The sequence below is a fragment of the Dermacentor variabilis genome, chromosome 3 (genome assembly GCF_050947875.1).
Source record: "Dermacentor variabilis isolate Ectoservices chromosome 3, ASM5094787v1, whole genome shotgun sequence".
Classification (NCBI taxonomy): Eukaryota; Metazoa; Arthropoda; class Arachnida; order Ixodida; family Ixodidae; genus Dermacentor; species Dermacentor variabilis.
Genome location: NC_134570.1, coordinates 15,890,345 through 15,903,917, shown reverse-complemented (window position 1 = coordinate 15,903,917; position 13,573 = coordinate 15,890,345). Strand labels below are relative to the sequence as shown.

General features: G+C 43.7%; 1 protein-coding gene across 3 annotated transcripts in view; it reads right to left on the bottom strand.

Annotated features, from left to right (window-relative positions):
* LOC142575181 (uncharacterized) overlaps positions 1-13,573 on the bottom strand; it is a 125,355-nt gene that overhangs the window by 111,315 nt on the left and 467 nt on the right. For all 3 annotated transcript variants that reach the window (XM_075684282.1, XM_075684281.1, XM_075684283.1), the window contains exon 2: positions 506-624. In XM_075684282.1, coding sequence (XP_075540397.1) covers positions 506-624 — 119 coding nt within the window. The remainder of the gene's footprint in view (positions 1-505; positions 625-13,573) is intronic.

The window sequence follows — 13,573 nt, the reverse complement described above, 5'->3', positions numbered from 1 at the left end:
GTTAGCTACAAAACTAAAAACGCCCAACTGCATGTTTGGCTGCTTATTTCACAACTTCAGCTCTGCATTCACTTTCTTCAAACTTGCATGACACATTCTATAACTTGGGGCTTGGTCAATGCTAGAATATGCCCCTGTCATTTGGAACCAGAGCCAGACCATTATAATCCACTCACTCAAAAGCATTCACAAATGTTCCAACCATATAGTGAAACTCTAATAATTAATTAACCAGTGACTACGATACATCTAATGATGTCCACTGCCACTGTAATGCATGCTTAAACAAAAGTATTATCTGAATTGCACTGCCAGAAGAAAGTTATATATTTATTGCAACAGCAGGTACGCGTGCTGAACGTTAGGGTTACTAAACACTAATTACAGCTACTGGGTACTTAACACTCAAGTTGACTGTCTTCCCTCAGTCTCACTGTAAGCACCCCTACATTGGAAGCACGCAGTACCTTATGTTTATACATGATTATGTTATGCTAAAGCTTACCCGGTGTTTAATGCTTGCCACGCATTTCCAAAGGTGCCTTTCAGTTCTTGAACCAGGGTAGCAACAGAGCTTGGGCTTAATGCCGCCATTGGTGGCGTGCACTCGAGCTCACCTATTCCCTGTAAGCATGACAACAATCATGTATCCTGCACGTTGTTCCCAACTGGTAAAATTCAACAAGCAAAGAGCAAGAACACAGAGTAGCACAGTATTTGAAACACTTAAAATTTCTTATGTTGTAGTTTTAACAAAACTCTGTGCTTTCTCCATTTCTTGTTTACAATGCCTACAGATCCATTAGAAGTGTTCCATTTGCAGCTGTGTGACTGAGGCGGTGGCATGGAGCAGAGGTAGAACGCTGGGCCTCTAATCTGCAGGTCTTAAGCTTGAACCCTCCTACAGTACACAACATTTTCAGGCTTGGAGTGGTGCCTGATGTCAGAAAGGAAAAATAAATAAAAAGCCAAGAGCCAGTGGGGCTATACTAGTCCAGGCACAACCAAATTATGAAGACCCACTAAGTTTAAACAAAGACACCCCCTCGCCAGAACAGGACTTGGCCTCCCTGGTGCAGTGTTTGGCCACTACCTCCCACATGACCCCTACAATTAACCCATGGCCCTCATTCCCCAGCAGCTGCGGAACCCCTGACCAAGGCAGTGGTCAGACCTGTGACATGGCAGAGGGTGCTAAGAATCTGCGGATCCAGACAGGCTGCCACTGGAAATTGAACCTGGCATCACTCAATATAAAAGCCCTCTTGAGTGAAGCTAGCTTAGCAGGACTTCTTGAGGAATTACCAGACATTGTGTGGGATATTATTGGCCTTAGTGAGGCTAGAAGAACTGGAGAGGTTTATACAGTGTTGACCAACGGCCACATCCTCTGCTACAGACTTCCAGATAAGAGACAATATGGGGGAGGACTCCTAATCCATAAGGAAATAGCAAGCAACATTGATGAATTCTACAGCACTAATGAGAAGGTAGCAGTACTGTAATAAAGCTGAATAGGAGGTATAGAATAAGGGCAGTACAAGCCTATGCTTGAACCTCCAGTCACGATGATGAATAGAAGTTTATGAAGAGGTTGAATTAGCGACAAGAAAAGTCCAAACTTGGTATATTGTAGTCACGGGTGACTGCAATGCAAAAGCGGGGGAAAAGCAGGCTGGTGGACAAGCAATTGGCAACTACGGCATCGATCCTAGAAAGACTAGAGAAGAGGCATTGGTAGAACTCGCGGAATAGAATAAGCTGCAAATAATGAACACCTTCTTCAGGAAGCACAGCACAGAAAGTGGACCTGGAAAAGCCCTCATGGTGAAATAAGAAATGAAATTGATTTCATACTTTCTGCCGATCCAAGCATAGTGCCGTATGTACAAGTGTTAGGCAGGATAAAGTGCAGTGATCATATGTTAGTGAGGTCTAGGATTCACCTCATTTTGCAGAGAAAAAGCAAAATTTGGTAAAGAAAAGAAGATGCCAACCTAGATGCAGTAAGGGTAAAAGCAGACGAGTTCAGGCTAGTTCTTGCAAGCAAATATGCAGCTTTAGAACAGAGTAATGATGATGACATAGAGGTAATAAATGAAACCGTTAACTAGGCTAATTTCAGGAGCAGCAATTGAAGTGGGAGGTAAGGCACCAAGGCAACCAGTAGGTAAGCTCTCCTAAGTAACAAAGGACCTAATAAAGAAATGACAAAGCATAAAAGCATCGAACTCAAGTGATCAGACAGAATTTGCGATACTGTCAAAACTGATCAACAAGAAAAAAGTAAGGGATATTCAAAATTATAATGTGAGAAAGACCGAGGAAGCAGTAAAAAATAGACGCAGCATGAAATCAGTGAGAAGAATTGGCATAGGACAAGCCAAAATGTATGTCATCAACCAGGTAGTCAAGAAATCTGCAGAATACAATCAACCTCTCTATATGGCTTTCGTAGATTATGGAAAGGCATTTGATTCAGTAGAAATACCAGCAGTCATACATGGATATCTTGGGAAATATCTACAAAGATTCCACAGCTATCATGATTCTCCACAAGAAAAGCAGAAAGGGGTCAGGCAAGGAGACACAATCTCTCGAATGCTATTCACTGCATTCTTGCAAGTATTCAGGCTATTAAACTGGGAAGGCTTAGGAATGAGGATCAATAACAAATATCTCAGCAACCTTCAGTTTGCAGATGAAATTGTCCTGTTCAGCAAAAGTGAGGACGAATTACAACAAATTACTGAGGACCTTAACAGGAAAAGTATAACAGTGGGGTTGAAGATTAATATGCGGAAGACAAAGATAATGTTCAATAGCCTGACAAGGGAACAAGAGTTCAGAATCGCCAGTACCTCTACAGTCTGTAAAGGAGTATGCTTTTCTAGGTCAATTACTTACACAGGACCCTGATCATGAGAAGAAAATGTACAGAAGAATAAAAATGGGTTGGAGTACATACGACAGGCATTGCCAGACCCTGACTGGTAGATTACGACTACCATTGAAAAGAAAGGTGTACAATCACGGCATCGTACCGGTGCTAACATATGGGGCAGAAACTTGGAGGTTGACAAAGAAGCTTGAGAACAAGTTCAGGACTGCGCAAAGAGCGACTGAAAATGTTAGGCACAACAATAAGACACAGGAAGAGAGCAGTGTGGATCAGAGAGCAAACAGGGATAGCCGATATTCTAAATGACATTAAGAGAAAAAAATGCAAGCTGTGCAGGCCATATAATGCGCAGGATAGATAACCGGTGGACATTATAGTTACAGAATGAATGCCAAGCGAAGGGAAGTGCAGTCAAGGACAGCAGAAAACAAGGGGGGGTGACGAAATTTGAAAATTTGCAGGCACAAGTTGGAATCAGTTGGGCGAGGACAGGGTTAATTGGAGATCGCAGGGAGAGTCCTTTGTTCTGCAGTGGACATAGAAATAGGCTGATAATGATGATGAACAAATCCTAGAAGACAACAGTGTCATGATCTAGCTGCACTAGCGCTAATTAACATTGAATTCTGAGGTTTTATGTGCTAAAACCTGCACTACTGCATGGCTTATCATACAAAAGGTGGTATGATATGCTCCACACACAAGAGTGCAGCCAGCAGATGTGTTGTATTAAGGAAACACATTCACTGGAAGCACATGCAAGCTGGAAGTATATTTGAACACACAACACCCACATGTGCAAGACAAGTATTCATACATATCTCCAGCAGCTGAGAAAAGTGATTGCAGGTACAGCTTTTCTTGTCATGGTGCAAAAATAACATGCGCATGCACCAAACAACAACCAAATAAACATGGTGATTAGAGTGCAGGCACCCCCCCCCCCACCCCAATAAAAGGGCACAAAAACAAAATTAGGGAGACTGCTAAATTTGGCAAAAGTCGCAATGGATAGGCACCCTATGAAGATGTGAGGTGGTTTCACGCTGAAGGTATAACAAGAGAAGGGGCAGGTAACTACTCAGTAGGTGATGCAACAGCAGCAGAAAGCTAATGGATCACTCAAACTTTTCATGAAAGTTCTGTAAATAAGTGCAGAAATTAATGTTGCTGGGAGCACAGCTCATTGCACCCAATTACATGTTACTTAAGTCTGCAAGCATACGCATACCAGGGTATCTTGACATTTCCAAATTCCCCGAGTTTTCCAGGTTATTCCCGAGTGCCTTCGCGAAATTCCCTGAGCAACACAGAACTTTATTTAATGTCAAAGCAGGCTGTACACCATGACACCTGATGCTGTCACTCACTAATAAGCATGATGCGTTGTTGGGCAAGTTGGTTCATTGTATTTGGAAAGATTGGATGCGCTTTATAGACAATCACAAGGAAGAAGACGGGACCTGATGTGGTTGTGCTGGCAGTTGTTGAAACGCTCGAAAAGAGGCTAAAAGCGCCTCAAAAAGTAAACACTCATGTAGCCAACAAAGCTTCTAAGCCAGTCGTAATCCCTTATGTTCATAGAACTGCACACAATCTGAAAAAGATAGCAACCAAGCATGGTGTCCCACTCATTTTCTCGGCTACCTGCAAACTGAGTCACCTTTGCACCCGCATTGGGAGACCTCACGCCAGAAAGAAGCAAGGTGGCTGTGGCGAGAAACACAAGAACCCCCATGTAGATTGCCAAGTTGGTGTTATTTATCAGATTCCCCTGACATGTGGCAAAACCTACATGCGAATCCGTGAACATGAAAGGTCTATTAAAAACCAGGAGTAATGTCATTTACCTATGCATTGCCTAGACCATAAATGCAGGCCTCTGCTCAACCAGGTCAAGATCCTGCGCAAGTGCAGTAACGAAAAAGCACGAGAACTTCCAGAGGCATATTATATAAAAAAAGAGACAAGCATGCATCAGCGACAAATCGATCATACTTTACAATAGGGAGGCACATTTCCTAGAAAATATGGTTAGCTGAGTTACGCCATTGGGTTTTTTCTGATTTTGTGTTTTTTTTTTTCTCCTCTTATCTGCTGCTGATATCCTGATGTGCCTGTGCTGGCATGAACCGATATTTAAGTGTTTCCCTCGAACAAACGTCAGTTGCTAGTTTGCACCTGTCCCGTCTTCTTCCTTGTGATTGTCTACGAAGCACATCCAATCTTTACAAATACTAATAAGCATGCTAAAAAAATTTAAAATAAACTACTTAATCCAGTTTGAATAGTAAATAGTAGTGTCTATTTTATTCAAAGAGAAAACGGAAGAGAAGGGTTAGTAAAAGGCACAGCGAATAAAATATCTTCGAAAAATTGCAAACCGAGACTAACATTTTGAAATATGAATAATAAGGAGGTGCACAAATAAGCAAATCTTTTCGAGTATAACCTATTTCTATCAACTCACAGCAAGCTCACTGGTATGAGGCCTGAACTTTGTCACAAGTGAGATTCTCTGTCAGCAGCTGGAAAGTCAACCTAAAATGTCCCGATATATTCTCAGCCTGCGCACAACGCCTAAGTGTTGCGTTTCACTGCATTAAAGAGTTTATTTTGGTTTAAAAGAGGGACACCTGCATCTCGTCATCAGCCAACAATGTTTTTCTAGCTCAAGCTCCTTCAAAGAAGTGGTGGCACGCTCCCTTTTCCATTCATTCCTCAATGTGTCAGTCCTTTCTGTTCTCGTCCTCCTTCTGCCGCCCGTTCGCCCCACGAGCCACTTGAAGCATCCTCTTGGTCAGTTGTACAGTCAACTTCCCGGTTTTTCGAACTCCTTAGGAGCCACGAAAATGTCCAAAAAATCAGGCAGTCCGAAAACATGAATGCAAGATAGAATATTTAATGGCAGAAAGGTGGAGAGGTCAGCCTGAGCGAAGTGCCTCTAGCCTGCTACTCCACAATGGGGAAGGGGTTTGGGTGGAATAACAGAGATAGGATGTGAAGAGGAAGGAGGGTGGTGGTATGGTGAATATGATGAGGCCCAGCACAACATAGTTTCTCTGAAACGCGTACATGTACGCTTCACAGCACGGCACAGTCATGTTCGCGGGCAGAGGTGGAAATTACTGCAGTGTAGCTAGGAGACTGTCTATAGCTTTCATAATTTTTGCCGCTGTTAGTGCCACTGGCATTTTTAAACCAGATAGTAGCAGCTGCAGGGTGTCGATCATTTGTCACAGCATAGTTTTGATGACAGAGTCCAATGATGATATCTGAGTGCACAGTCCTTGCTCGCACTGACAAACTAAGTACCGTGTGTGTGTCGGCAAGCGTGGCCATACATTCGATTTCAGGTTTGCGCGGCTTCCTTGAAGCAATGGCTTGAAGAGATCTACTGATGCCAATTCAACTACCTTCTGCTGGGCCTGTGGAATTGTAGCCAGTTAGCTTTTGTTTGGACCTACAGCTTGTCCACACTGATGACACGTTCGTCTCCTCCGGTGTTGCCCTGACGCTGCTGCCTCCTTGTGGAACGTACTTGTCTTGTTCATTTGGTTCAGTATTTCTGTCTCCTTTTTCTGTTTAGGACAATCCTTGGAATTGGCCTTGTGGGGTCCATGACAATTCGAGCACTACATTTCTTTTACTGTGCATGAAGATACGTCATGGCTGCCGGCACAGCGGAAGCATGCCGTCTGGACTGTGCGGACAGCGCTGACATGGCCTAGCTTTAGGCACTTGTGGCATTGCAGTGGTCGGGGCACATAAGGATGCACCGGGTGTCTCACGTAGCCCGCCTTGACATGATCAGGTAGCGTGTCTCCCTTGAAAAGAAGCTTGATGCTCATCTAGCGACCGAAGCAGTGAAAATCAATGACCTTCACTATTAAAGACAGAAGCCTTTATAGCTCTTTGTCACTGATGTCAATCATGACATCGGAAATAACATGTGCCCTAGTGTGACCACTGTGCAAGATGAACGACCGGACTTCTATGTGTCCTAGTATGCGCATGATTTTCAATTTTTCTAGGATGACCTGCGTCACTACTTCCACTGCGACTCCGTTTTTATTAGTGTTGAAATGCACTTCGTTAATTCCTTTGGGAGCCACATTACCAAGGTAGGTGTTAAGAATCTGTCTGTACAGAATTGAAATTCTTAGAGATGTCCAGAGGCACAAAAGCAATCCTGTAAGTCGGAGCAGGTGGTCCGTTGGGGCCCTGCTCCCTCACGTCTTTGGTTGTCTTGCGGTATTTCCTCTTCAGTCACTTGCCCTCCACGACAGTGTAGGCATTGTGGGAGTCCACTGGCTCACTGACGTAAAAACAGAAACCGGGCATCTCCATGTCCACGTGGCAAGCCTTACACTATATCCCTGTGGGACACAGTGCGAAGAGGCGTGCTTGACGCAAGTGATGGCGCGCCGTCTGTCATCACCTCGGACGACTTCTCCTAAAAAGCACAACTAAGCCTCCACTATGACAAAACTATTGCAGCAAGGCAAGAAGCTACGCTTGCTCAGATCACTTATGCCGAATTCCAATGGTAGATCGCGAGCGCTCGGCCGGATCACAAACGGAGCGCGTCGCTCCGACTGAGATCACTCTCATGTGCGCACACCATATCTGCGAAGGGAATGCGTGCGCTCCCGCGGGGGCACTTAGTACAGGAAAATCAAGTGAGAGGGCGCTAGAATAGAGAGAGGAACAAGCGCTTGGAAGCGCAACCCACCACCCCACTTCACTGTCCGTGTCAGAAGAATCATCACTCGACTTGGAAATTGTACTGTCCGAGTCGGGGCTGTCTAGGAGCGCAAACAAAATCGCACGGCGCAAAGCGGCGTCCACGTTTCTCATGTCGTCCATAGCTGCCTGCGACCGGAAACAGGCGACCGTGACAGGAAGCAGAGGCGGGTGAAGGAAATACGTCACGAGGACTTCCGGTCAAATCTGCCGATTTCGGCGGAGAAAATATTTTTGCTCCACGGAGCAATCCGGGATCAGCGGCTGGTCCCAATCTGCCATTGGAACACACAGCTCACGCTCCCATTCTACCATTGGAATAGGATTGCTCCATACAGAGCAGAAAAACTTGATCTGGATCTGCCATTGGAATTCAACATTAGTCTTCATCGACTAAAAAAAATGAATGCAAGTCTTTTAGAGCTCTTAGGGGCTCAAATCACCACAGGCATGTCCGAAAAAGCTCTGAAGGCCTGCCAGTAGACTTATTAGGTATATAGGTGCTCATACTATGACAGGAGATGGTGCGTGCATGCGTGCATAATCAAGGAATACGTACTGTGTCCCGTGACAATTGCCCCTTCCTCCGCTTGTTAAGCTTCATTGCAATACTTTGCATATGCTTCACCGCATAATATTGCCGTATCGAGGCGAAGCTGGCTTTCGGAAACCGGTATCATGCAACGCGATGTGCATTCAGAGCTCCGAAGCTACTCGCAAGGATTACAAAGGTGGAGTCGATGTCACTGCTGACAGCGGCGAATTCTTTCAATGAAAAATGCAGCCCCGAACGTCGAAGCAGCTATGCCTAGCGTTGCCGTGGTCGTGGCTATGGCTGTCAGCGGCGAGATAATCAAAATGGCGACGGTGCTGGCTTTGATTAATGACATTTCAGACCTGTGATCATGGCAAAAAGTCCGGAAAAACAGACGGCAAAGGTTTCTTGAGCCCGACATTTCAGACGTTCTTATACACTGACTATGCGGTATGTGGTGGTGTTGCGAAGCCATGTGAATTATCGGGCAAGTCTGAAGAATTGGGCATCCGGGAAATCAGTTGTTGACTGTACACTGGCAACTCCTCCAGCTGACGACAGGGCATCAAAGATGATTCGTTGCGATTCCTCTATGTTACTCAAGCCAGCATTAGCGCGACTTGCATTCCCTTTCAATAAAATTGCAGCTAATTTTCCTGATAGAAACACAAATTCCTTGAGTTTTCTCTGAGTATTTCCAGACTATGTTAAATCCCTGAAAATGCCCGATTTTCCCAGTTGGTAGACACCCTGACATATGAGGGACATTCCAAAACTAAGTTTCGTCAGTTGTCTTTTTTTTAAACAGAACATGGTACACCAAGTGAAACAAACAATCGCCATAAGAATCTACGCCCGTTGCAGGTTCAATGACAGAAGTAGTGTTAGTGGAGGAAAAATTACTCATGCACAGAGCGCCAAAGAAAAAAGAGTAGCAGCATAACGGCATGCCGGAAGTTATTCAAGTAAAAATCATGGTGGCAGACTGACGTGTGCTGACAATGTGGTCGCCAATGGAAGCGCATGCTGTTATTCGGTATGAATGGGCACTTGGGACATACTATCTGTCATCCATGAATGCAGACGGATTGTGTATGGTGAAGAAGTCATGCCTGAGGCCTTGTATTGCAGTGCACCGAGTTTTACCAGAGTAGTTTCTTCGAACTGATTGCATGCCATGACAAATCAATGTCGTTGGCGACTATGCGGAAAAATAGTGCAACGTGTATGGTTCATGATGCCATGGTGTATATTTTTTTTGGCAATAAGGTTTCCATGTGAAAATAAATGATGAAACTTACTTTTGGAATGGCCCTTGTATGTGCAGTTATATCAGAACTAGGGTATGCCTGCTTCAGATCATTTTTATGCACAAAAGCTAACGCGAAACTTGCTGCTACTAAGCCTGTTTAACATGCAAGTGAGCAACTGCACGATGGCAGCTGCAGCAACTGAGCAGAACCACGAAGTGCAGACGTGGCTTCGTTTCACATGCACCCTCTTCATGCGACGCATGCCGCTAGTGATGAGTGTCACTTGCAGAGAGTATCTGTGAGAAATGGGTTTGTGCGTTTCCTAAAATTGGCACTGGAGCTTCAATTATCCTTGTTTCACCATTGAAATTATGGATTTAACGTGCCAAAACCACTTTCTGATTATGAGGCACGCCGTAGTGGAGGACTCTGGAAATTTCGACCACCCGGGGTTCTTTAATGTGCACCTAAATCTAAGTACACGGGTGTTTTCGCATTTCGCCCCCATCAAAATGCGGTCGCTGCGGCCGGGATTCAAACCCGTGACCTCGTGCTCAGCAGCCCACCACAGCCACTGAGCAACCACGGCGGGTCCTTGTTTCAGCATGTGCAAGGAGGAGGCTTTGTCATTCCCCAAAAGCGACGTTAGTTCCTCACTTTTTTTGTGTGCAAGCAAAAATACACTGTGAGGATTTATGCTAACTTCGGTGTCAGTTAATGTTGCAAAGCCTCCTCCAACAGACCTTTAGCACTGCAGCCAGAGAGGATAGTGCTATCGAAATTTGGTGTGAAACAGGTCTGTAGGCAGCTCTTGTTCTCAATGCCGCGAGGCATCTTATGCGCCGTCTGGGCCACACAGATGCAAACCACTCGAAGACCAGGCACGGTGGGCTTTTAACTATAATATCTCATCCCCTTTTCCTCTCAAGGCATTTGACCAGAAGGGCGATGTCTTGGTTCTAGATCTGAATGATTTCTGACTGATGGAGCACAATGCCAAACTACAAGCACGCATGCCCACAGTGAAAAAGAAGAAAAACAGCTACTTGCGCCGCAAATGAGAAGCACAGACTGCTGCTTCATTCCCCACATATCGACCTATATGGGCGCCACCACAGAAAAAACTACTCTTCCCACATCTATTTATTCCACCACTTCTAGAGAATTTGGGATGCCATGCCAAGCTAGGAAGATCCCTGTGAAAATCCAGATATGCATAGTAAGCAGAGGAGGTACCCGCATGCAGGGAGTGGCAGAAAGAGTAGCTGCCTGCTCCAAAGATAATTTTCAAAGAAACATTCAAAGAAAGATCTAAAGAAACATTGTCTGTCATTTCATAGGTCATGGCATATATTTTAAGTATTGCGAATGCTGTACTTATTTAAAAAGTGGCAATGAACTTAGTTCTGTTTTTATGGACTATTATTTCTTTCCGTCTGTTATTCCATCAGGGCCAAATGATGACAGAACCTATAATCAACAAGAGCAGCTTCAAGTTCAACGGAGCTTGTTGCTGGGCAAGTTAGTACATCTTGACAGCCTGAAATGCGCAAACACAAGCAATGTATCATGAAGTTCAAGTTCCTCCTCATTAAACCACCTAATTTTCTGTCATCCTCAACTGCGCTTTCCTTCCCTTGGCACACATTCTGTATGTAACACTAATTAGTAGAACACTTGTTACCTGCCTTATGCATATTTACTCCACTGTTGTTATTTCACTTTTCAATGATGTAATATTTAATACCTGGAAGATAAAATAAACAAAAATATTTTTCAGCCAGCAAGTGTGCCAATGTAGAGCTCAAAGATTACAAATATAACAAACAGGAATTTCCTAGGGCTTCAATCAATGAATTAAGAAAGTTGGAAGTTTTTTTATTATTTTTTTATATATATACACAATGGTGCCTCGGTTCACAAGCTCGATCTGCTCCATAACTCTAGTTAGTGGTTCATTAGCAAAAGCACATTTCTTTTCCTCCAAAGGAAACAATGTAAATTTCATTAAATCATTCAGACTCTAGTGATTGAAACAAAGTTTATTTCAACACAAATCTATGAAAACAAACTTACTGCTCAGTTCTTTAATGTACAGTGAGGTGCCCATATGAACAGAGAAAACATACAAAACATCTGGTGGATGAGCAGCAGGTGGCTGAAGCCACTTCCAATAAAAACATTGTGGGGTTCTCCTTCAGGAGTTTCCTTCTCTGTGCATTGTTTCTTACCCGCAGACTCAGTTCTGGCAAAGAAAAATCTGTTCAATGTGGCTCGTCGGTTTCTTGCACTGCACAACTCTCAAGAAATGAGAAACTGCATTGTCCCCCAAGCTGCAACTTGTTGGTTACAGTTATGTTGGGGTGGTGCTTCTCAAAGAAGTCATTCTGTTTTTCTGGAACAGACTTGATGGCACCACTGCTAGCGTCATCCCTGCCATTCTCTTCCACATAAGAAAATGCCACGACGAGATATTTCTGTTGCTCACCACACAGTTCAAGTCCTGAGATCACTTCCCCCTAATGGCCTTTAACAAACTGTATGATCGACGTCCACACCCATGCCGCTACCCAATGTACAATCTCCCTTAAAGAAAGCTTTAGCTCAAGGCTAACTCTGATGCCGCCTATTCAAATACATGTAAAACGTGGAAATGCTTTTATGAGAGAGCACCTGAACTGATTTGAATGAAAAATAGAGAATGTTGAATTCCACTGACTGTAGGAAGCAAAAATTTTTATTTAGGGCCTAGAATTAGTTACCACTGTCGAAAATCATTAAATTCAGCAAACTGCATCAGTTTGAGCACCTGAAGTAGACAAATTTGGTATATGAATTCTTAGCTGACCGATTTATAACAATGTTTACAAGGATTTTGCAAAAGTCCAACTCATATATTAGTACTATAATCAAAATCCGTGTACATGTTTGTCCACATTAAATGCATTGTTTAGGTCCCATGGTTAGATCCTGTTTGAAGAATTGTGATATAATTTTTTTTGGCGGGTTATACAGTTGTGAACTTGAGTTTCATTCTTGAACTGCAATTTTCAAGAATATTTTTATTAAAAAAATCGATAACCTATATAACAAATCTCCTCCCTACAGTCACTAGATTTTAACTTTTTCTTTTAAACGTAGCAAACTTCATCAATTTCGGTGCAGTGGTTCCTCAGAAAAAAAAAAAGAAAAGAAACAAGACTTCCCCGCTTACATGTATTTATATAGATAGGAGCCCTCGAGCTAAAGCTTCTTCTTAACCACATGTGTCACGGGATCGAATCCCGGCCACGGCGGCCGCATTTCTTTCGTTTCGTGACACATTCTGGCTACGTATTTTCTTTTTTTCCCCCGAACATTGTAGTACTATTGAACCTTTCTTCTGGAACTGGTGCATCAAATACACAACTTGTATTTTAAGCTTAAAAATCACTTTCGATGTAAAATTACTATGAGAATTATTTTTTATTTAACATAAAATGACCTCATCTGACTGTTCCTCGAGCTACCTCCGCGAGCCCGATACGAAGGTCGATCGTCAACCGAGGCAGTGTTCATGAGCGGAAGCAAAATTTTGTGAATGCTTTGTGCTCACAAATTATTGTATGCGAAGCTTTTCACGAACCGAAGCGATCGTAAACCAAGGCACCACTACATTTGGTTTGCGAAAGCTGGAACGAGCGATCCTTCGTCGTTCTTAGCGAGAACATGCACATGGCGAAAAAGAAAGAAAACAAAAGACATCCCTCGTAGGTTCTCCCAAGAAGCGTTGTTGTTTTGAGGCAACAACAACAAGAGCACGCACAACCACTATGCAGAATCGCCGTCTTGACACTCACGCTGCGTAGCACAATGCGATACAGGACAACAAGTACGTTTTACCTTGCAACTACAAGTAGAAATAGAAAACCACGATCTCGTGCACTGTCCCTGCTTTATTTTGTTTATCTTAATGCATTTTCCGTAGCCGCAGATGCAAGAGCTTGCAGACACCGGCAGAGTTTAAAACCGCAGTGTTAAAGCCCAGAGCGGGGCTAAGCCTACGCAACACAGGCGAATTACCGGCATGTGATGCAATCGGTCGCGTAAAAGCTAGTAACAGTAAAAAGCGCGCACTTTCATGCGAATAATGACATC